Source organism: Pleurodeles waltl, chromosome 7 (assembly GCF_031143425.1).
Source record: "Pleurodeles waltl isolate 20211129_DDA chromosome 7, aPleWal1.hap1.20221129, whole genome shotgun sequence".
Classification (NCBI taxonomy): Eukaryota; Metazoa; Chordata; class Amphibia; order Caudata; family Salamandridae; genus Pleurodeles; species Pleurodeles waltl.
Window position 1 is genome coordinate 712649783 of NC_090446.1, and position 22634 is coordinate 712672416.

Sequence of the window (22634 nt, forward strand, 5' to 3'; positions counted from 1 at the left end):
CTCTTTGTATCTATCTCCTCCACTCCATGTCTTCCTATTCCTCTCAGTCTCTGTCTCCTTTTCAGCTCTCTCCCGCCATCCATTCATCTCTTTTCTTTGTTGTTCTCCCATCCCATCTCACCCTCTTCCTTTTGACTCTCTTTCCTCCCTAAGAAAGGTCAAAAAAGGGGTCCCTAGATGGATAAGGAGAGAAAACTTTGTGTCTTGATGTTAGTAGTATTTACGTGTGGGATCCATCTTTTTTATATTTTATATATTTAGAACTAGGAATAAAATTTATATATTTTCATTATTAGTTTCTATTTGTTATTTATGTTTGTTTGTATAAACCTTTAGGAGAGGGACGTTTTTTGTAAAGATAGATCTCTTTCCTCCCTTTCAAGTCCTTGTATCCATCTTTGTCTCCCTTTCTTACCTCTACTCTCCCAAGTTTTTGTGATTCCTATTCATAGTTAGTGCTACTGCCTCTCAAGGAAGGAAAGGTGAGGTGGAGTAGGGCAGCTTGGATTCTGGTGACCACATAGCATAGCAAGGAAAAAATGGACCAAAGGGGCTCAACTTGCTAATTAGGAAGTTTGGTTATTTTTGTGTCGTTTGACAGGTTAGACTTGTGTGCTTCCAGGCGCTGGAGAGATGCTTGCCCTGAGACATGCAGATAGGTCAGTGTAATTCCAGGTGTGCGTGGACATCGGACTCCTGTCGTCATTAAAAGAAAGTGAGCCCAGTTTGTTTGCTCAGTTGTAGACAGTGATGTCTTCCTAGAAACAGCTGACTGCATGCGGCTGCGAGCATGAGGCTACTTATAGACCACAAGCAGTGGATATTTTCAACTTTCTTATAAACATTTTTAAGGTACTAAGTAGTGACACTTCCCTTTTTAAAACGTGCCTGCAGCTTGTGCTAATACAAAATATATGTTCTCCCGTGGCCCTGAGCACATGGCAGTGGACCTAGAGGGGGAGAATAGCTGAGTTGATAATCTCCAACCCTGGTGGGGAGGCAGCAGATGTCTTCCTGGGTGCTGCTTAGGAGTAGAGACCGGCAGGACTTGGAAACATAGGGGGTCATTACGAGCCCGGCGGTCGGTGTTATAGTGGCGGTAGTACCGCCAACAGGCTGGCGGTACGTACCGCCATATTATTGCCAAACCGCCAATGTACCATAACGACTGTAGTCTCCAGCCCGGCGGGCGTCACTAGGCCGCCCACGGAATATGACCCCACCCACCTCTATGGTTTCCGTGCCTTTTTTACCGCCACGAAAACCATGGCGGTAGGCACTATCAGTGCCAGGGAATTACTTCCCTTACACTGATAGGGGTCTCCCCTGCCTCCCTCCCCCTCCCCAGAGTCCTCCCCCTTCGTTCCCTTCCCCCTTCTGACCCCCGACATACACACACCTACACGCACAGACATACACACGCATACCCACATTCACCCATGCGTGCATACATCCATGCACACACACATCCACACACACTGACATACATACAAGCACACATGCATTCACACATCACAACATACATGCACACTCACATCCATTCATGCACACACGCATTCCACACGCCCCACACCCTCATGCACGCACACAGAAACATACACACACAAACACCCACACACACAACACCCCCCTCCCCTGTCGGAGCACCCGACTTACCTGCTTTCAGGGGGTCCTCCGGCAGGAGACGTGACGTGGCTCTGCTGCCAGCAGCAGCGTCCACCAGCAGAACACTGCCAGGCAGCATCATGGATCATGATACTGTCGGTGGCGGTCTACTGGCGTGGCGCCATCTGCCGCCATGACTGTAGCTGGAATCCGGCTAGGCTCATAATATGGCGGTCGGCTGGTAGCCACGGCGATGGTCTTTTGGTGGCCGTCGCCTTGGCGGTAGGCGGCATTTACTGCCTATGTCATAATGAGGGCCATGTTGTCTTGTGCCAGTGACAAGAACCCACTTTCTCACAGTGATTGGTACCAGGGATCGCATGTGGACGAGTAGGCACCACAATTGAAAACAAAGCTGCCACCCACAGCCTCAGCATCCTTAAAGCCCCTAATCACTTTACTTGGACAGGTGGGGTGCCGCCAGTTGTGGAAAAATAACAGGCAAGGCCCACCCACCCTCTCTCCGGATTCATGTGAGGGTGGTGCTAGGTGATCCTAGTCCGGATAGGACGTTTTGATTATCCATGACATATTGTGAGAGTGACTAGGCCTGGGTGGAACTCACTCAGTTTCACTCTGTGGAATTCTGCGGAATTACATAACAATTCTGTAAAAGTTTAAGAAGCTTGTTCACGCTGCAAAATCAGCGTGAACAGAACCATGCAGTGCGCCAGAGGGGGCTGCTTCTTTCTGCCGCTCAAGTAGATTTTCTATTCGAGCAGCAGCTTTCTCATCGCGAACAGTCACGACCTGCTGTGACCGCCAACGTTGGAAAATCTCACCAGGAGGCATTCTAGCATCTGAAAATCACACTAGGGAACACAAATTCTTGCGCACACTCAGCAACTTAACAGTAGTGAGCCGCACATGAGTTTTGTCGGATCTCCACACCCCAAGCGGGAACATGAGTGGGCAAAACTCTGCGAACTCCTCCAGAGGGGAGGAATTTTTCAGCCACCCCCAAAAGTGACTGACCACTCACGGCTTGACTTGACTTGATTGATACAGCTTCAGCCCGTGAAGGTGCCTAATGTACACAGATTTAGTACTAGTGTGATCTTTATAGTTTAATATGAGAATGTGTAAATGTTTTTAGAAGCTAGTGTATTTAAAAAAGGCTCAGTCAGGCAGCACGTTGTGCACTTAATCACCTGCCAGCAGCGTGCTTCAACTAATGCAGCTTCTTGGTCAGCTCACCTTGGGGGGGGGGTTGCTACAAATGCTTGCTAATGCATTTTAGTTTGTTGATGCTGATTCTCCATATAAATGTGTTAGTCTAACCCCTGATGTGTGGTACTTGGCAGGGCTGGAGCTATTACTGTTGCCCTTGTTCCAGGATACGTACATTTGTGAATCTGCCATTACTGGCAGTGAAGCCAGGAGGTAAACACTGGAACACAGCAACGTTACTAAACTAATAAACCACAGCTTCCCATCTTTGACTCAGTCCCTCGTTGTTGACTTCTGAATATGACATTGGGGTGTGCACATATTGCACATTGTGACTATGCTGGCCTACAGGGCAGGCACGTTGCTACAAGCCCAGGGAGCTCTCCCCCTCTGCTTCTTAACATCAAAGTCATACACCATTGTGGTCGGATCTAGCCCTGTATCAACCAAACTGAATATAGTTGTGAGAGGCAGTAGTAAAATCTGTTAATGCCTTGTCTTGTACTATTGTCTTCATGGATAAACACTATGTGCAGGTGAAGACAAGATCCTGGGTGCTTGCTTTCTTTTGTTGAGAAAGTGTAAAATAACTGGAGGGATCACAGCTTCGCCAGGAGAACATGGCTCGCTGGCAGTAGTTGACGGATGCTGCTAGTCTCCTGGTGCCGATGAATCTTTTTAGGAGTTTCGAGAGGTAAGGAGAAACAAATCCAACCCTTTTTAATAAATGAATAGTGTAACCCATTTAGTCACACATTAAACCTTGAAAGCAGAAGTTCAAAAGTTTTATTACCAATTTGAGGCCAGACTTATGTAAATGAGTCTCAGAAACATGGTGTATAAGTATAGATTCACCAAAGGTGAATGAAAGCATCCAATCAAATTAAATTGCACAAACAAAAGGCATACTAATATTTCAGTCGCAGCAATACAAAAGATGAGAAACAACACTTGACGTTCAGAATCCAAATTCTGATCTTCCTGTCTAACCATTTGTAAACTAATGACATATATTTAGTTTAATTAAGCTATGGTAAAACCTAAAGATTTCTCTTGAAATGTAGGAAATGGAAAAATAGTAAAAAGTGTCAGCATATCAGAAACCTCAGTAGAAGTTCTGCAAGAGAGCTGTGTGTAGCATGAAGCCATTTTAGCTAAGGTAAAGTAGAAAGACCTGCATCCCTCTAGCTCTATAGGGATCCACTCTAGTCAAATAGCAAAAAGGGTCTGCTTCACTTAACTAACTAAACACCACTTTAGGCCTTGCAGAACTTTTGGGAGTCCACATCGTCATCGGCAGTAGTTTTCCATGTTCCGTACTCAGACTTTCATCTCACGAACCGAACATCAGGGCGACCTTGGATACCACCTGTGTCCAGGAGCTTGAAAGGGAGTTCTTCTTATCACCCTTTAGTTAGCACTTCTCATTCTTGCCAACATATCCTCCAATACCGCTCTATGTCAAGCTCACAACAGGCCTTTCATTACCAATAGACTTATGCAGACGAACTTGCAAATAAAGAAAATGCAACATGAGCAAAACTCCACATTGAAAGCTAAGCATAGAAAAATATTTTGGGCCTTAAGCCAATTTAACACAGGTTTCAATGCATTTGGCTATACATGAATTTCTCCATGAGTACAATAAATGATTAATAACTGCAATAATATAATGTTTAGCAATAACATTGCAATCCCAATACAATGAACATAAACGTCATTGCAGAAACATGCAAATAACTTTTCTACATTTCTAATCGTGAGTGTACCCTGATTAATATGATTTTGATGCATCACGTTAACATGAATAGATTAGAGCATGTTACATATGTTGTTGATTACAGTTTTCATGATACCTCTTCAGTGCATAATGTAACAGGCAGGTTATGCTCTCTCACAGACAAAGCAGGGTCAAACTGGTCCAAAGGGCGACTAGGCAGTGCCCAACGGGTGGCTCTGACAAGTGAGTGTGCATGCCATATTTTTCGGCTGTTTTATCGTGCACTGGGTCGGTTTTTACAGTTGATTGTCCTGATATTAAAATAAACATCGCCAGGAGCAGCACAAATCCATGTAGTCATCTATACCTTGCAAAACTCTTATGCAACATATCTCTTCTGCAAGTTCAATAGTGCCCTAATTTGGAAACCTGGGCCACTTTGTTTGGCTATCTAATTCACTAATGGATGCCACTTTTATTTTGGTGCCCGGGCCTATTTTCTGTCCGAATCTGGAAGAAAGTAAAATGCATGGGCTAATTTGTAATTGGTATTTAAGCAATACTCACAGCAGAAACTAACTGTCTATGGGGCACTGCTGCTGCCACAGTTTAGGCATTGCCAGTTTTCTTATTTATTTACTATGTAGAGGTCCTTTGGACTGAAAGCACAATCCTGGTTAACTGATGTACGGATGTTTTTTTTACTCAAGGTAATAGCTGGCTTGGAAAGGTTAACCATTGCCTTAAGGGCGGTTTTTCAAGCAGATACATGGCTTCGCGCCAGGAGCAGCAAGAGCGAGGGCTGGGCCAGTCTGCCTTTGCAGGAGTGAGGGATCAAGACCTTTTCTGGCCTACCTTAGCAAAATCAAAGCGCAATGCTGCAACTGCACACTCACACACGATGCATTTAAAGACAGTCACTTTGTAAAATGTTCCCACCAGCGCCTCCTCGGTTCAGCGCCTCTTAACCTGGCCTTCGGAAGGGCTGAGCAGGAACATTTTTCTCTGGGAATCAGCAGCACTAGGCTGCAGATATTTCCAGTTTCAGGGAAAAGCAGGCTCTTATTTTCTTAGATTTTTATTGCAGTGGCCGTCCTGATGTGCTCACAAATGCACCACTTTCAAGCATAGTTCTGAGTATTCAGGTTGGAAATCTCAGATTTTCTCTATAAAATAGTAGTTAAATCTTGAAAACTGACCCATTTAATGGAAGATTGACCTTTTCTCCCTTTGTAGGCCACTCTATAAATGGAAAGCACCTTGCTGTACATGTCTCGTGCAGTGAGGGTTAGTCGACGGGCAGCGGCCTAGTACCCACATGTCAACTAATTCTCCTCCCCTGGTCCACACAGTGTGGAGATGCGTGGGACGTCATGCAGGAAGTACAGGTCTTTGCCCCCTCTTCCCCTAATCCTTACACAATCTTTACAGAGATCACTTACAAGATGGATGAAAGGGTTTTTAAGCACATCTCCGACCTTTGACTTTCCTGTTTTGTGGGTTTCTGTAAAAAAGCAGAAGGAGCAGAGGATGAAGAGCAGTTTCAATTGTTACCTGGGGTCATCTGACTTGTCAGGTATAGGTGGACAGGCTTTTGTCAATGGGCGGTGACTTTCATTGTGCCTGGTGGAGATGCACGTGTGCTGCCTTTAATTTCATATGATCTTGTATTGCGCATTTTATACACTTATTAGTGTTGGGATGGAAAAGACCCCTGCACGATGATGGGCATGCACTCCTGTCCTGAGTGCCCGAGCTGCATGGATATCTGGACCCCTGGTAATGATTTTTCGTAATAGGCAAACACAGATCATGTGTGTGTGCCGTGACCTAGCCATGTCTGACAGCAATGTGGTCTGGTTAGACTGAAAGTGGGGGTTCCAAGCACTACCCTTGTGAATGTCGAGGGCTACTTCTCTCACCTGTAGTTGAGTGACACAATTACCCTGGCAGCAGCAGACCTGTTTTGTGTGCAGTAGTAATCAGTAGTGTGGACAGGCTTTTTTTCCGTGTCGCTGGAGTAGGGCCCGTCCATGCAAGGTTTGGTGGCTGTGTACTCATCAGGGTATTGTATTTATAGGTAGACGAAATGCACTGGGATTCGGAAAAAGTGAAGAATTGAGACCACTTAGGAGAGGTATTTACTTTGGTAATTTAATTTTACCTTGGTGTACGGCTTAGAGTGGATATCTATTTTTTTAACTGGTATCTGACTCCTAGTATCCCAGTTTCTAGGATTAGAGACCTTGAAATTCCCTTTTTTACTGCAATTTAGTCTTATTATAAGGTGCTGAGAACCCAGGCGAGGTAGTATGATAAATGGTTTCAGGCATGCTCTTTAATGTAGCAAGCACATGGCTGAAAGATGTACCCGAGAGCCTTACGCACTATGGTGAATCGAAAAAAAGAGGTGGGGGAACTTTATAACCATGTTGCACAGGGATATAATCAGTGAAAAATCGACAATATGCGTAATCAGTGAATACAGGCCACACAATGGGTGTACATGGAGAATCTGATGTTTACACACTGGATGTACTCTGAGAATCTAGTGGCTGAGGATGTTTTTATTTATGAAGGGATATGAATTATTATTTGAACTATCAATCAATAAATCAATCAAATTGTATTTATAAGGCGCTGCTGGTCACCCCTGGAAATGTTTTTGGAATACGTTTGTATGAGTGTGTATTAATGGTATGTATGAGAAAGCTTTGAGTAATGTGGGGTTGTAACTGATGAAGGTATATCTTTTATTATTGTACATAAAAAAGGGATAAAGCCATTGTGTTTTTTATAATGTGATGCTTACACAATTAATTTTATATTACAAATTGTCAAAAAAGTTATACAAGTGATGACAAATTAAATAGATGTGCTAAGTAATTGAGCCTGGCCAATAATTTATTGGTTAATAAGACCTAACAAGAAGAAATACAGATTAAGTGGGAATAATTATTATTGTTACAGTGGTTATTTTCCCTACTCCCAAACCCAAAAGTATTTTTCTGGAGGGGTGCCCTGTTTGTGTATTGTTCCTTGTATACTTACCTCACTCTTGACCTGCATGGATTGTATGTAGCAAAGGACAGAGTGTGATGGTTGCTTATGTGTGCTGGGGTGCATGTGTGTGCCAGTGTATGGTGCATAACATGGATGAATGGGGGTTCATTTTGGAAGCCCAGGGCATTGAGAGTGAAGGTGAGGAAAGTAACCCCTCGGCAGGAGATATGTATTGCTGACATTCCTGAGTGCTGTGGAGGGAACACACACTGGAGGAAGGGGAGCAGAACATCCTCTGTACACATGAAAAGTCTCTTTGATTCCAGAAATGTTACTGGTCAGAGAGGCCTGAGCTCATTGTCAGGGAAATGGTGGGACTGCTAAGCGTTGCACTGTGGACCAGGGAATCTTGATAGAGAGAAAAGCTTAGGTCTTTTTCTCTGGAGGCTAATACCCAGATGTGATCCTTAGCTACTTTGTTGGCTTGCGTTGTGGTTCAGTAAGGTTAGAGCCACTCCTGCTTTGGCAGGCTGTCCTTTTGACAAAGAGCAATGGAGGGAGAGAGAGCACATTAAAGGAGCTGACACCCGCAACCCGAATTTCAATGACTCAGACACTAAATCACATTTGTTTCTGGATTTGGACTACAAAGGTGGAAGATTGAGACCCACACTTGGTTGAACAGCATGGTTCATTAGGAGAAAGAAGGTCGCCAAGACATCAAGCTGCTGCAACCAACACTGAGTCCCAAGTCTGTAACTTTTTCATCTCGGTGAGGGTCCCTCACCCAGGTGCCAATAAAACTTGCCCTATGCCTGGAGCACCATCCTTCTGCCTCCTTGCAAAGACTAGAGTACCTTGTGTGGAGGAGGAGAGAGTCTGAGGTGGAGCAAGTCTCAGTGGTGATCCTGGTGAGTGGATCCAAGTGAGTGGAGGTGCCTGCTCCAGTTGGGACTGGTGCTGCAAGAGAGCCATCCACTCTCTGGCAGAAGAGGGCCATCCTCACTAGGGCTGCTATGATATTGTGGGCCATCACCTGGTGTCTCTGATCTCACTGGGCTGTCACCTGTTTCTGTCCCCCAGTATGCGAGGAGGGAGCAGCTGAGAGTTTTGAGGCCATCACCTGTTGCCCTAAATTGTTTAGGGAATCACCCATTGCATCTAAGACTGTGTGGCCGTCGCCTATGTCTGGGACCCCTGTATGCAAGGAGTGACCACCGAGATTGTTGGGGTCTTCTGCCTGAAAGATCCAACCTTGTGGGACCATCACCATGCCCTTAAGCGCCAGATGCTAGGAGGGGGGGCCACTAGGACAGTTGGGGCTGTCGTCTGTGTTGGAGGAGTGTCTGCAACCAGTAGAAGGAATTGGAAGTAAAACCAGAAGCTGCACTCCAGCATTGCAGCTGCTACAGTACCTTACCGGCAAAAAACTTGAAGAAGGAACTGCTGTATCCGCGAGCCATCCATGTCTACGACTGCTTCAGCATGATGACCCCACCTATGGCCGAAGGAAAAAGAGCAAGCTGATGGTAGCTGAGGAACAGGGGGGATGCTCCCTGACACATTTGAAGGTTGTGACTGGGCCACTCTGAAGCAGGGCTGCAAGCTGTTTTGAGCTTGTATGATCTAGGCAGCTACCTGCCCAGTTTACTAAACCTTCGAGGCTAAGGCCAGATTTTGATGAGCACTGCTATGGCAGGCCCCCTAGGGGTCACCTCCCAAATTTAAGCAGGGATGCAGTATTTAGCCGAGAGTACAAATGGAGTAGACAGGACCAGCAGGGGAGGTGCAACCCCATTCAGCACTAGGGCAAAGGCTTTCAGAGGTGACTGTGTGGTTTATTTACTATGTAATGTTTACATGTATAATAAATACAGTTTTTTACACAAAGTAAATATTGGACTGGACAGTCAACTTATTGGGGCCACTGTAGGTATTTTGAGTTGTAAGCTTACACATGAAGAGACCCCACGAAGAGCCTTAGATCACCTGACCCACGCTACCACTGAGAGTCAAGTGCTGAAGGGGTAGTACTTGGCCCTGTTACTCAGAACCTATAGTAGGTCAGGCCATGGGGCATCAGAAGTAAAAGGCCTCAACCCCATTTGTTTTCTCAGTAACCCTTGCTTGTGCTGTGGCCCTCTAAATGAGGTCTTGACAGTTAAGATGTCTTGGTTGCTGGCATATGGGATATCAGTATTATGATAATTACAATTGCCACATTACAACAGCCTCTGCTTGTTTACGAGCTATATAGAGTGCTTTAATTGTGTTCATTTCTTTCATTATTCAAATGTGTACGTACTTGTATGTGCGCATGGGCTAGTGGGCGTGCTGGGGGCAAGTGCTTTGGGGTGGGCTTGCAGGGAGTCCTGGGTGCAAGTGCCTTGGGATGGGTTTGCAGGGCATCCTGGGGACAAGTGACGTGGGATGGGTTTGCTGGGAACAGCCTTCCTGCTGAATTACATATGAAAATGCTAGAGAAATATTCTGTATTCATTCTTTATGTACTGGCTCGCTGTGACTTGGTGTACATTCAGTACCAATTTGGGGCACATATTGGTGATATTGAAATCCAGCCAAATGTCAAGTCGTGAACCATTAGCTGATGGGTTACTCCTTCAAAATGTGATGGATATCCTGTCTGCCTTATTACAAGTGCCATAGGATATACCGCACTTGCAATAAGGTGACTGGGATATAACTGTAACATAGTGATGCAGTAACCTGTCGGCCACAATGTAAATCAATCCCCAATTTGCCAGCGAGAGAGAGGGAGCGAGCACATTCAGTCAAGAACTTTCCATTTGTTTTTGTTTATTTGGGTGAATTTAACTATAAAAACTTGTTGGAAAGAAGTCAGACACTAATGTGTGCCACTCTTGTTTTGAACAGGAACAGAAATTCTTGGCAAATCTGCTCGCGTTATATATTCCACTCTGGGAGTGTGCGTGTGTTTCGCAGTTGGCTACATGGTGCTGCCCCTGTTTGCTTACTTCATCCGAGGTTGGCGAATGCTGCTCCTGGCTCTGTCTGTTCCTGGACTGTTCTGCATTCCGCTGTGGTGGTGAGTAGAACAGTGCTCCGACCTTGGCTTTTAAAAATGCTTCTGTAAATGACGGGGATTTGTCCTGTTTGGATTCGAAAGTCAATTGAGGTTTGTCCTAATTTTTATATTGCAAAATGCAGCACATATTTCTATATTTTAAAATAAAACAAGGATTTGAGGATTCCAAGGTTGGCACAACTGTTTGAAGGGATGTAGACAGTTGTGGCTCGCGCTGCATGGAAGGGGCAGGGCGGCGCGGGGAGGGGTGTGAGGGGAGCTCCAGGCAGGCACAGGCTCCCAGCCTGCCCTTTGCCAATCCTGAAGCTGCGCAGAGCAGTGTCAGGATCAGCTGGGAGCACCCTGGCTAGGCGCTCCCAGGCAGACTGAGAGCCTGTGCAGGGTCTCTCCAGCCCAGCAACACAGTTGCTGGGCTGGAGAGAGCCCTGTGCGTATATGTGTTTGTCTGGCCCGACACACCTGGCCAAACACACATGCCCTCTGAGGGGGAGAGCACGGCACTCCCCCTCAGTGCACGTCACCCCTGTGGCCCCGCACCTTTCAAAGAAAAGGATAATAAACATAGTTTATTATCCTTTTCTTTGAAAGGTTTTGCAGCTGCCGCTGCTGGCTGGGGTGCAACGGTCCTCCGCCCAAATGGAGGAGCCACCCCTGAATGTAGATATATCATAATGAGGATGAATATATTCCTAGTTCGAAGGACTGACTTTCATGGCTGCCTTTCAGATGTTAGGATGTGAAAGAAAAGATGGTTGACTGAAGTGGTGAAGGTGGAATTCATAAAACTACTTTCTGGAGGTAACTGAAGAAGACATGGATATTTTGGAGGTAGAATATTCAAGTAGTTAGGTAGGAGAGAAGAGCTCATAAGCAGTCCTGTACAATCATTGTTAAGGGTAAAGCAATAATAAAGTTTTGAGAAGAGTGTGTTGGAAAATGAAAGCAATGCATTCCACCAAGTGGTGTGAGGGAGAAACCCCACTTAGACCTTCAGGGTCAGTGAGGTGAGACTTTTACAAAAGGAAAACTAAAACAGAATTCTTGTGAGCCACTTATGGAAAGTGAAGCGAGTGGTGGCAAGTAAAAGGAAGCAGAAATATGTGAATGTGCTAGGCAAAACATGAAAACATTTCGAATTAAATTTTACTAGCCCATGAATTTAATGAAAGAAAACGGAACATTTGCAGAGGTCTTGGGTTGCTTATGTTTTTTACAGTTATTGGAGACCGTATTTATGAGTGAAATTGCCACAAGAAGTTCCATTGATGTTTTACCTAAGGTTTGTTTGAACGAAGGTTTCCTGAAATATTTGTAATTGCCAGTGTTGTACAACTGACATCCAATTACCTTCTGTCTTTTCTGATAGAGAGTGTAACTAAAAACTTCAGAACTTCTCTGTACAACTCAATCCAATCCACGGGCATAATGCAAGAGTAAGTAGGTTGGTAGGGGAGGCTTTACAAATTATTGTGACAAGAAAGCAAAAAAGGCTTAAGGGGGACTGGTGTGGGAGGTTGTGCGGGAACATTGCTACACTAAAAATTAAGGGGCAGATTTAAGAGCCCCTAGTGCCTCCTTGCGCCACATTAGCATAATTGTTTTTTACGCTAATGTGGTCCAAGGAGGCCAGAATCGGCATGCCAAATTTAAAAAGTGGCGCAATGCATGCATTGCACCACTTTATAACCGCTTGCGCTATATTATGCCTGTGCCAGTCATAATGCATGCAAGAGGGGTGTTCCCCCATTAGGGAGACTGAAAAAAATCTAAGAGATTTCTTTGCGTCATTTCTTTCGGCACTTTTAACTCCTGCTCAGAGCAGGTGTTAAAAGGAGGCGCTCCATTGTGTACAATGGGCCTCAATGGGCTTTGCAGGATTAGCGTCAACATTTTTTACGCTAATCCTGCAAAGCTCAGAACTACCATCAAAATTTTTGACGCTAGTTCCCTAACTATCGCCATGGTGCGCCGTATCTTAGATACATACACACATGGTGGCATTAGGGGGCGCTAGGGGGTGCAAGAAAAGTGGCGCTGCATTGGGTGCAGCACCACATTTATTAAATCTGGCCCTAAGTCTCTGGTATGCCTTTACTCCAGTTGATGAGACTAAATGAGGCTGGGATGAGGTTACTATTATCGTGGTTAAAAAGGAGATTCAAAGGAAGTAAAGACTACAAGAAGAAAGTGTATAGACAGATTAGGTCCAGTTAAGCTAGGTGGATGCTGTAAGTGGGTTGGTATGGTTAAGGTTAAGTTGGGTATACATCTGGATGGTATTTAAACGTGTTCAGCTCCTTTTTTAGTGTAAGGGGCGAGAGTAAAATGTGTGACGCTGAATGAGGGGCAAAGTGTAACAGACATCATGTAGCTTTGCAGAAATGAGGACTTGTGAAGCTAGGAGCAAGTAAAGTTAATAGAGGTGAGCTGGACAAAGGATATAGTAACGGTTTGCTGATGAGTGATGGAGGGGAAACAGCCTTTGCAGCGCTGCCGTTACCATGCAGTACCTTTACCATGCATCCATTACAACGCATATGCCTTTACCACGCAAAAATACCACGCATATGCCTTTACCTCGCATGTCTTTACAATCAAAATGTAAGGATTTCAGCATTTTGCCTAGTGGCGGCCGCCACTAAGTAGTTATAGTTAGGACCTAGTTTCCATATAAAAAGCATTTTTTTACTTGCCTATATCTTTGACGCTGCTTCACAAATCTTCACAAAACTTTCCAAAACAATTTGCCAGTCCCGTCAGTGCCTGGAAAGTTTCGGGGTGATGCCTCTGGGAGTGGGGGGGGGGAAGGGGGAAGGGGTGGTCCCAAAACACGTTTTCACCTTTCATTTTTCCATAGGGATTTTGAACAGCAATAGTGCAAAAATTATTGGACGGAATTACACTAAATTTGGCCGTAATTCCGTTCAGTAGTTTTTGAGAAATTAAGGGGAAACACATTTGTATATCTAGGAATGTGAAGGATTTGCGACCCCTCCCGATCTCGTGCTGAGATCTGATTGGCTGATAACACTTCAACAACAGAAGTCGTTGAAGTGTTGTCAGCCATCTTGGGATTCGGCTGAAGCCGAGTCCCCAAAAAAAAAGTTTTAAAAAAAAAGAAAAAGGGGCCAGGGTACAGACACCCTGACCCCTTAGCTCTGGTGGTGGGGTCCCAAAGGGAACCCCCAGGGCTAAAAAGCATTTTTTGTATTTTACAAGGGTTGTCACAGTGGAATGAAGCACAGTCTCCCGCGCTTTGTCAGTGTAATGCCCCCAGGTGGGCCAAGTCCCAGGGGCATTTCTTTAGAAATGCAGGAGGGGTGGCTCTTAGCCCCCTCCTGCTGCCCCAGGGATGGCCACTTCCCCGGGGCTTATAATTTATATGTGGGGGCGTGTGCCCACCCACTGCCCTGGTGACCGCCACTTCTCCATGGCTGTGTTCTAATATGTTGGAGCCCACCTGGCTCCCTCCCCCTGACCCCAGGACCACCACCTCCCCGAGGCATTTAGATAAAATGCAATTTATTTTTAGGGCTGCGCCCCCGCTGTCCCTGGGACCACCACCCCCAGTGCAACACTGTATTTGGAGTGGGGGGAGCACCCCTGGGGCAAATCTTTAAAAAAATGAAAGGGGGGTCCCTATGGGACCCCCAAAACCCTGGGACCACCATCTCCAAGGGCTATTCTCATTGTAGGGGGGTCCGCCTGGCTCCCCCTCTTGGAGCCACTGATGGTCCCGGAGACTGCCACCCCCCAGGGCCGGCTCCTGCTATTTCCTGAGGTGCCCACTCTCAGGACATTACATACAACAATGCCCTAACGGGGAGAAACCGACAAATTATTTATACATCATAAAACAACATAGGTGAAAGCAAAAATGCTATTTATTCATATAAATATATATATTCATTTATTTACTTATACATAAATATCAATTTAATATATTCATCCTAAATGGACAGCCCATCTGATAAAACAACACACCCAGGAACAGATAGTGTGAGAAAAAGTCCTTGTGATAGATAGAAAGGAGAATAATACATATTCCAATGAATCAAAAACCTATACAAAAAACATTAAAAACAGTTGGTTGGTTCTTTTTTGTTTGCTGCATTAACTCCATTCAACAGACCCACTCAGACACTCACGCACCCACTCACAGACCCACTCAGACACTCAGGCACCCACTCACAAACCCACTGACAAACTCATGCACCCACTCACAGACCCACGCACACACAGACACACCCACTACAACACTGGTGTACGCACTCTCACACCCAGACAGACAATCTGACAGCCACTTCCACCCCCAGATACACCTGCTCACACCTATTCTCACACCCAGAGAACCCACAGCTAACTCCAGCTGTGCACTGCGAAAGGGCTGTGCACAGTGTGGGTTTGGGTGATTAGGGGGTGTTGGCTGCATGGTCTGGCTGCAGGGCTTTTGGGCAACCTCCCCTGCTCATGGGTGAAGGACGTGCACTGGGCAAGGTTGGGTGCTAATAGGGGGTTGGCCTCTGGCCAGGCCCTGTGGCCTACTGCCGTGCACACGGTCAAAGGCCGCGCGCAGCGTTGGTTATGTTAATGTATAGTCAAAAAAATTTACTACATGTTAAAAAAAACCATAGAAATTCACTGAAAAAAACAAAGGTTACAGGGGCGTTGTAGTTAGGAAATAGAATTTAAAAAAACATAGGAATTCACTCAAAAATTCAAAGGTTACAGGGATGTTATAGTTAGGCTCACATTTTAAACATACCAAACCATAGTAATTCACCAGTTATAGTTAGAGTTGTACAAGTAACTATGGGCCACATGTACTAAGGCTTTTGCACGTCGCAAACAGCGAATCGGGCTGTATGCGACGTGCAAAATGCACTTACCATGTACCAACCCATTTTTGCGATTCGGTCAACTATTTACTGAATCGCAAAAAGGGATTCTGACTCGCAATTAGGAAGTGGTGTTCCCTTCCTAATTGCGACTCGCAGTCCCATGTATGATTGTTTTGTGACAGTGAATGCGGTCGCAAAACAATCGCAGTTAGCATCAGTGTCACACTGGTGCTAACTCATTCGCAGATGGGAAGGGGTCCCCTTTGTGATTGGCCATGAAAACATTTTTTCAGAGCAGGCAGAAACGGGCTGCATTTCAAAAACAAAAACTGCTTTATTTAAAAGTAGTCACAGACATGGTGGTCTGCTGTCTCCAGCAGGCCACCATCCCTGTGAGGGCCTCCATTCCCAATGGGGTCGCAAATTGCGACCTACCTCATGAATAATCATGAGGTGGGCATTTGCGTCCCCCTTGCGAATCGCTAATAGTGTCATTGACACTATATAACATTCGGTTTTGCAACTCGCAAATTGAGAGTTGCTCTGACTCGCAATTTGCGAGTCGCAAAACCAAACGTTGGTACATGTGGCCCTATAACTCCTGCCCTCAGGTAACTGAATCTTGCGCTCTTGCAATGCACTGCTATTTACCCCACAAATTACAGCACTCATGACATCTTTGATAACATCATTGACAATACCAATGTCATATTTTCAGTAAAACTTTTGAAGAAAAAACTGCATGACGGGATGTGAGTTATAGTTACCATAGGGCATGAGTTATAGTTACTTGAGGTAACTCTAACTATAGCTGGTGAATTTCTATGGTTTGGTATGTTTAAAATGCGAGCCTAACTATACCATCCCTGTAACCTTTGGTTTTTTAAGTGAATATTAATATAAACATACAAATATATATATATGTACATATATATATATATGTATTTATATATATTTATATATGTTCGGTGGCATGTGTAGCTGCAGATACACATGCTGTGCACATCCAATCTGGTGTTGGGCTCGGAGTGTTACAAGTTGTTTTTCTTCGAAGAAGTCTTTTCGAGTCACGAGATCGAGGGACTCCTCCCATTTGGGCTCCATTGCGCATGGGCGTCGACTCCATCTTAGATTGTTTTTTTTCCGCCATCGGGTTCGGACGTGTTCCTTTTCGCTCCGTGTTTCGGGTCGGAAAGTTAGTTAGAATCTCGGAAAAATCGTCGGTATTGTTTGCGTTCGGTATCGGGTTAGTTATAACAGATCGACACTGACTTTTGAAGAGCTCCGGTGGCCCTTCGGGGTTTTTTCGATCCCCCCGTCGGGGCCTGGTCGGCCCGGCCACGTGTTTCTTCAAGGCTGATGGAGCGGACCCCATTCCGCTTCTGCCCAAAATGCCATAACAAGTATCCATATACAGATCAGCATCTGGTCTGTAACTTGTGTCTGTCTCCAGAGCACAAGGAGGATACCTGTGAAGCCTGTTGAGCGTTTCGGTCGAGGAAGACATTAAGAGACCGAAGAGCAAGAAGACTACAGATGGCGTAGGCGCCGACAGGACAAGGGCGTTTCGAGGAGGAAGAAGAAAGCTTCTCCATCCATGAATCGGACTCGGACGAGCTCGATCCCGAAGAAACGCCGAAAACCGTGAGTAAGACGTCGAAACATAAAACTCACGAGAAGACAACAAAAGCCCAGGGGACGCCACCGCCAACAGGCCATGGCTTAACCCGAAAAATAGGTGACCGATCATCGGCACCGAAAAAGGGCATGCATGTGGCGAAGTCATCCGACTCCGGTCGAGATACCGCCACACAGCAATCTCGGGCCCGAGACAGCGGCTCCAAACAGATTCGGCACCGAGACAGTGGCACCGAAATGGTTCGGCACTGAGAAACCACGACGCCGAAAATAAAGAAGGTTGCCTCGGAGCCCAAAAAGGCGACCGAAAAGATTTCGATTCCGAAACATCCAGCCTCGGAACCGAAAACAGGTTCCTACACAGAGGAACAGGGATTGTCCTCCCAGATGCAAGGACATAAGTTCGGAGAGGAACTTCAATCTGTTGAGCCAGACTACACTCAAAGAAGACTCCACATTCAAAAAGACACAGGGAAAATAATCACTCTTCCCCCAATTAAGATGAAAAGAAGTCTTGCCTTTCAAGAAAAGGACAAGCAGCCACAGGCAAAGGTGGCAAGACAAACAACTCCACCACCATCAATGCACACATCACCGGTAGCCACTCCACCACTGATGCAATCTCCGACTCATACTGCAATGAGTCAAGATGATCCTGATGCATGGGACCTTTATGATGCTCCTGTATCAGATAACAGCCCAGACTCTTACCCTACAAGGCCGTCGCCACTTGAAGACAGTACATCCTACACGCATTTGGTCTCAAGGGCAGCTGCGTTTCATAACGTCACCTTGCATTCAGAACCAATTGAGGATGACTTTTTATTTAATACACTCTCCTCCACTCAAAGCCAATACCAAAGCTTACCTATGCTCCCAGGAATGCTAAAACATTCAAAACAAATATTTCAGGAGCCTGTTAAAGGCAGAGCCATAACTCCAAGGGTGGAAAAAAAGTACAAGCCACAACCAACAGACCCTGTTTATATTACGCATCAATTAACACCAGATTCTGTGGTTGTTGGGGCAGCTCGCAAGAGAGCAAACTCTCATACCTCGGGAGATGCTCCACCTCCAGACAAGGAGAGTCACAAATTCGATGCTGGGGGGAAAAGAGTTGCAGCACAAGCAGCAAACCAATGGCGTATTGCCAATTCACAAGCACTTTCGGCAAGATACGATAGAGCTCATTGGGACGAAATGCAGCATTTGATAGAACACTTACCCAAAGAGTTCCAATAAAGGGCACAACAAGTGGTAGAAGAAGGACAAAGTATCTCCAATAATCAGATACGGTCATCAATGGACGCAGCAGATACAGCTGCAAGGACAGTAAATACTGCAATAACAATAAGGAGACACGCATGGTTGCGTACTTCAGGATTCAAGCCGGAAATACAACAAGCCGTGCTGAATATGCCCTTTAATGAACAGCAGTTGTTTGGGCCGGAAGTCGACACTGCTATTGAAAAACTCAAAAAAGATACTGATACCGCAAAAGCCATGGGCGCACTCTACTCCCCACAAAGCAGAGTCACATTTCGCAAAACACCATTTAGGGGAGGGTTTCGAGGTCAACCTACAGAGGCCACAACCTCACAAGCAAGGCCCACTTATCAAAGCCAATACCAGCGGGGACGTTTTCGGGGGCAATATAGAGGGGCACAGTTCCAAAAAAATAGAGGGAAGTTCCAAAGCCCCAAAACCCCTCAAAACAAACAGTGACTTCCAAGTCACACATCCCCAACACATAACACCTGTGGGGGGGAGACTAAGACAATTTTACAAACATTGGGAGGAGATAACAACAGACACTTGGGTACTGGCAATTATCCAGCATGGTTATTGCATAGAATTTCTCAAATTCCCTCCAAACGTACCACCGAAAACACACAATATGTCAAAACAACATATAGATCTTCTAGGACTAGAAGTTCAGGCATTACTACTAAAAGAAGCAATAGAATTAGTACCAGAACACCAGAAAGGAACAGGAGTTTACTCTCTGTACTTTCTCATACCCAAAAAAGACAAGACTCTGAGACCTATATTAGATCTCCGAACATTAAATACCTACATCAAATCAGATCACTTTCACATGGTGACATTACAAGACGTAATCCCACTAATCAAACAGCAAGACTACATGACAACACTAGACCTAAAGGATGCATATTTCCATATACCGATACATCCTTCACACAGAAAGTACTTAAGGTTTGTATTCCAAGGAATACATTACCAATTCAAGGTGTTGCCATTCGGAATAACAACTGCGCCAAGAGTTTTTACAAAGTGCCTAGCAGTCGTAGCTGCACATATCAGAAGTCAGCAAATACATGTGTTCCCGTACCTAGACAATTGGTTAATCAAAACCAACACTCTAGAAAGGTGTTCACAACACACAAAGTATGTCATAGAAACCCTCCACAAACTAGGTTTCTCAATCAACTACACAAAGTCACACCTTCTGCCGTGTCAGACACAGCAATACTTAGGGGCGACAATCAACACAGTAAAGGGGATTGCCACTCCAAGTCCACAAAGGGTTCAGGCATTTCACAATGTAATACAAGCCATGTATCCAAATCAAAAAATACAAGTCAAAAAGGTGATGAAACTCCTAGGCATGATGTCCTCATGCATAGCCATTGTCCCAAATGCAAGGTTGCACATGCGGCCCTTACAACAGTGCCTAGCATCACAGTGGTCACAGGCACAGGGTCAAATTCTAGATCTGGTGTTAGTAGACCGCCAAACATACACCTTGCTTCAATGGTGGAACAATATAAATTTAAACCAAGGGCGGCCTTTCCAAGACCCAGTGCCACAATATGTAATAACAACAGATGCCTCCATGATAGGGTGGGGAGCACACCTCAATCAATACAGCATCCCAGGACAATGGGACACTTACCAAAAACAGTTTCACATAAATCACTTAGAACTATTGGCAGTATTTCTAGCGCTGAAAGCATTTCAACCCATAATAAGCTACAAACACATTCTTGTCAAAACAGACAACATGACAATGATGTATTACCTAAACAAACAGGGAGGCACACACTCAACACAGTTGTGTCTCCTGGCACAGAAAATATGGCATTGGGCGATTCACAACCACATACGCCTAATAGCACAATTTATTCCAGGAATTCAGAACCAGCTAGCGGACAATCTTTCTCGGGATCACCAACAGATCCACAAATGGGAGATTCACCCCCAAATACTGAATACTTACTTCCAGAGTTGGGGAACACCACAAATAGATCTATTTGCAACAAAGGAAAACGCAAAATGCCAAAACTTCGCATCCAGGTACCCACAAGATCAGTCTCAGGGCAATGCGTTATGGATGAGTTGGTCAGGGATATTTGCTTACGCTTTTCCCCCTCTCCCACTCCTTCCATATCTAGTAAACAAGCTGAGTCAAAACAAACTCAAACTCATACTAATAGCACCAACATGGGCAAGGCAACCTTGGTACACAACACTACTAGACCTCTCAGTAGTGCCTCATGTCAAACTACCAAACATACCAGATCTGTTAACGCAACACAAACAACAGATCAGACACCCAAATCCAGCATCGCTGAATCTAGCAATCTGGCTCCTAAAGTCCTACAGTTCGGACATTTAGACCTTACACAGGAATGTATGGAGGTCATAAAACAAGCTAGGAAACCTACCACTAGACATTGCTATGCAAATAAGTGGAAAAGATTTGTTTATTACTGCCACAATAATCAAATCCAACCCATACACGCATCTGCCAAAGACATCGTAGGATACTTACTACATTTGCAAAAATCAAAGCTAGCTTTTTCTTCCATTAAAATACATCTTACAGCAATTTCAGCTTACCTGCAAATTACGCACTCAAATTCTCTATTTAAAATACCAGTCATAAAAGCATTTATGGAAGGTCTAAAGAGAATTATACCACCAAGAACACCACCAGTTCCTTCATGGAACCTCAACATTGTCTTAACACGACTCATGGGTCCACCTTTTGAGCCCATGCACTCTTGTGAAATGCAATACTTAACATGGAAAGTTGCATTCTTAATTGCCATCACATCTTTAAGAAGAGTAAGTGAAATTCAAGCATTTACCATACAAGAACCATTTATTCAAATACACAAGCATGAAGTAGTTCTACGAACAAATCCTAAGTTTTTACCAAAAGTCATATCACCACTCCACTTAAATCAAACAGTAGAATTACCAGTGTTCTTCCCACAGCCAGACTCTGTAGCTGAAAGAGCACTACATACATTAGACATCAAAAGAGCGTTAATGTACTACATTGACAGAACAAAACTAATTCGCAAAACAAAACAATTATTTATTGCTTTCCAAAAACCTCATACAGGAAATCCAATTTCTAAGCAAGGCATTGCTAGATGGATAGTTAAGTGCATTCAAACCTGTTATCTTAAAGCAAAAAGAGAACTGCCTATTACACCAAAGGCACACTCAACTAGAAAGAAAGGTGCTACCATGGCCTTTCTAGGAAATATTCCAATGACAGAAATATGTAAGGCAGCTACATGGTCTACGCCTCATACATTTACCAAACACTACTGTGTAGACGTGCTAACAACACAGCAAGCCACAGTAGGCCAAGCAGTACTACGAACATTGTTTCAAACAACTTCAACTCCTACAGGCTGAACCACCGCTTTTCAGGAGATAACTGCTTACTAGTCTATGCACAGCATGTGTATCTGCAGCTACACATGCCACCGAACGGAAAATGTCACTTACCCAGTGTACATCTGTTCGTGGCATTAGTCGCTGCAGATTCACATGCGCCCACCCACCTCCCCGGGAGCCTGTAGCCGTTTAGAAGTTGATCTTGAACATCTGTATATTTGTAAATATATATATTACTTTAAACTACATTATGTACATATGTATTCACTCCATTGCATGGGCACTATTACTAGCATATACAACTCCTACCTCACCCTCTGGGGGGGAAAAAACAATCTAAGATGGAGTCGACGCCCATGCGCAATGGAGCCCAAATGGGAGGAGTCCCTCAATCTCGTGACTCGAAAAGACTTCTTCGAAGAAAACAACTTGTAACACTCCGAGCCCAACACCAGATGGCGGGATGTGCACAGCATGTGAATCTGCAGCGACTAATGCCACGAACAGATGTACACTGGGTAAGTGACATTTTCCATATATATATATATACACTGAAAAAAACAAAGGGTGCAGGGACGTTATTGTTAGGAAATGGAAAAAAAAGCCTTAGAAATTCACTAAAAAAACAAAGGTTACAGGGACGTTATTGTTAGGTTCAGATTTTACACGCAAAAACTATAGAAATTCAGCTGTTAGAGTTATTTCAAGTAACTAAAACTTGTTCCCTAAGGTAACTATAACTCGCGCCCCCACCATGCAGTTTTCTCATCAATATTTTTACTGCAAATATTGCAGTGATATTATCAATGACTTCATAGAAGATGTCTTGACTGATGTATTAACTGTGGTAATGAGCAGTACATGGCGGTTA

General features: G+C 44.7%; 1 protein-coding gene across 1 annotated transcript in view; it reads left to right on the forward strand.

The window, feature by feature from the left end:
- LOC138304580 (solute carrier family 22 member 4-like) overlaps positions 1-22634 on the forward strand; it is a 256341-nt gene that overhangs the window by 159646 nt on the left and 74061 nt on the right. Inside the window, exon 4 of the mRNA XM_069244752.1 lies at positions 10454-10625. Coding sequence (XP_069100853.1) covers positions 10454-10625 — 172 coding nt within the window. The remainder of the gene's footprint in view (positions 1-10453; positions 10626-22634) is intronic.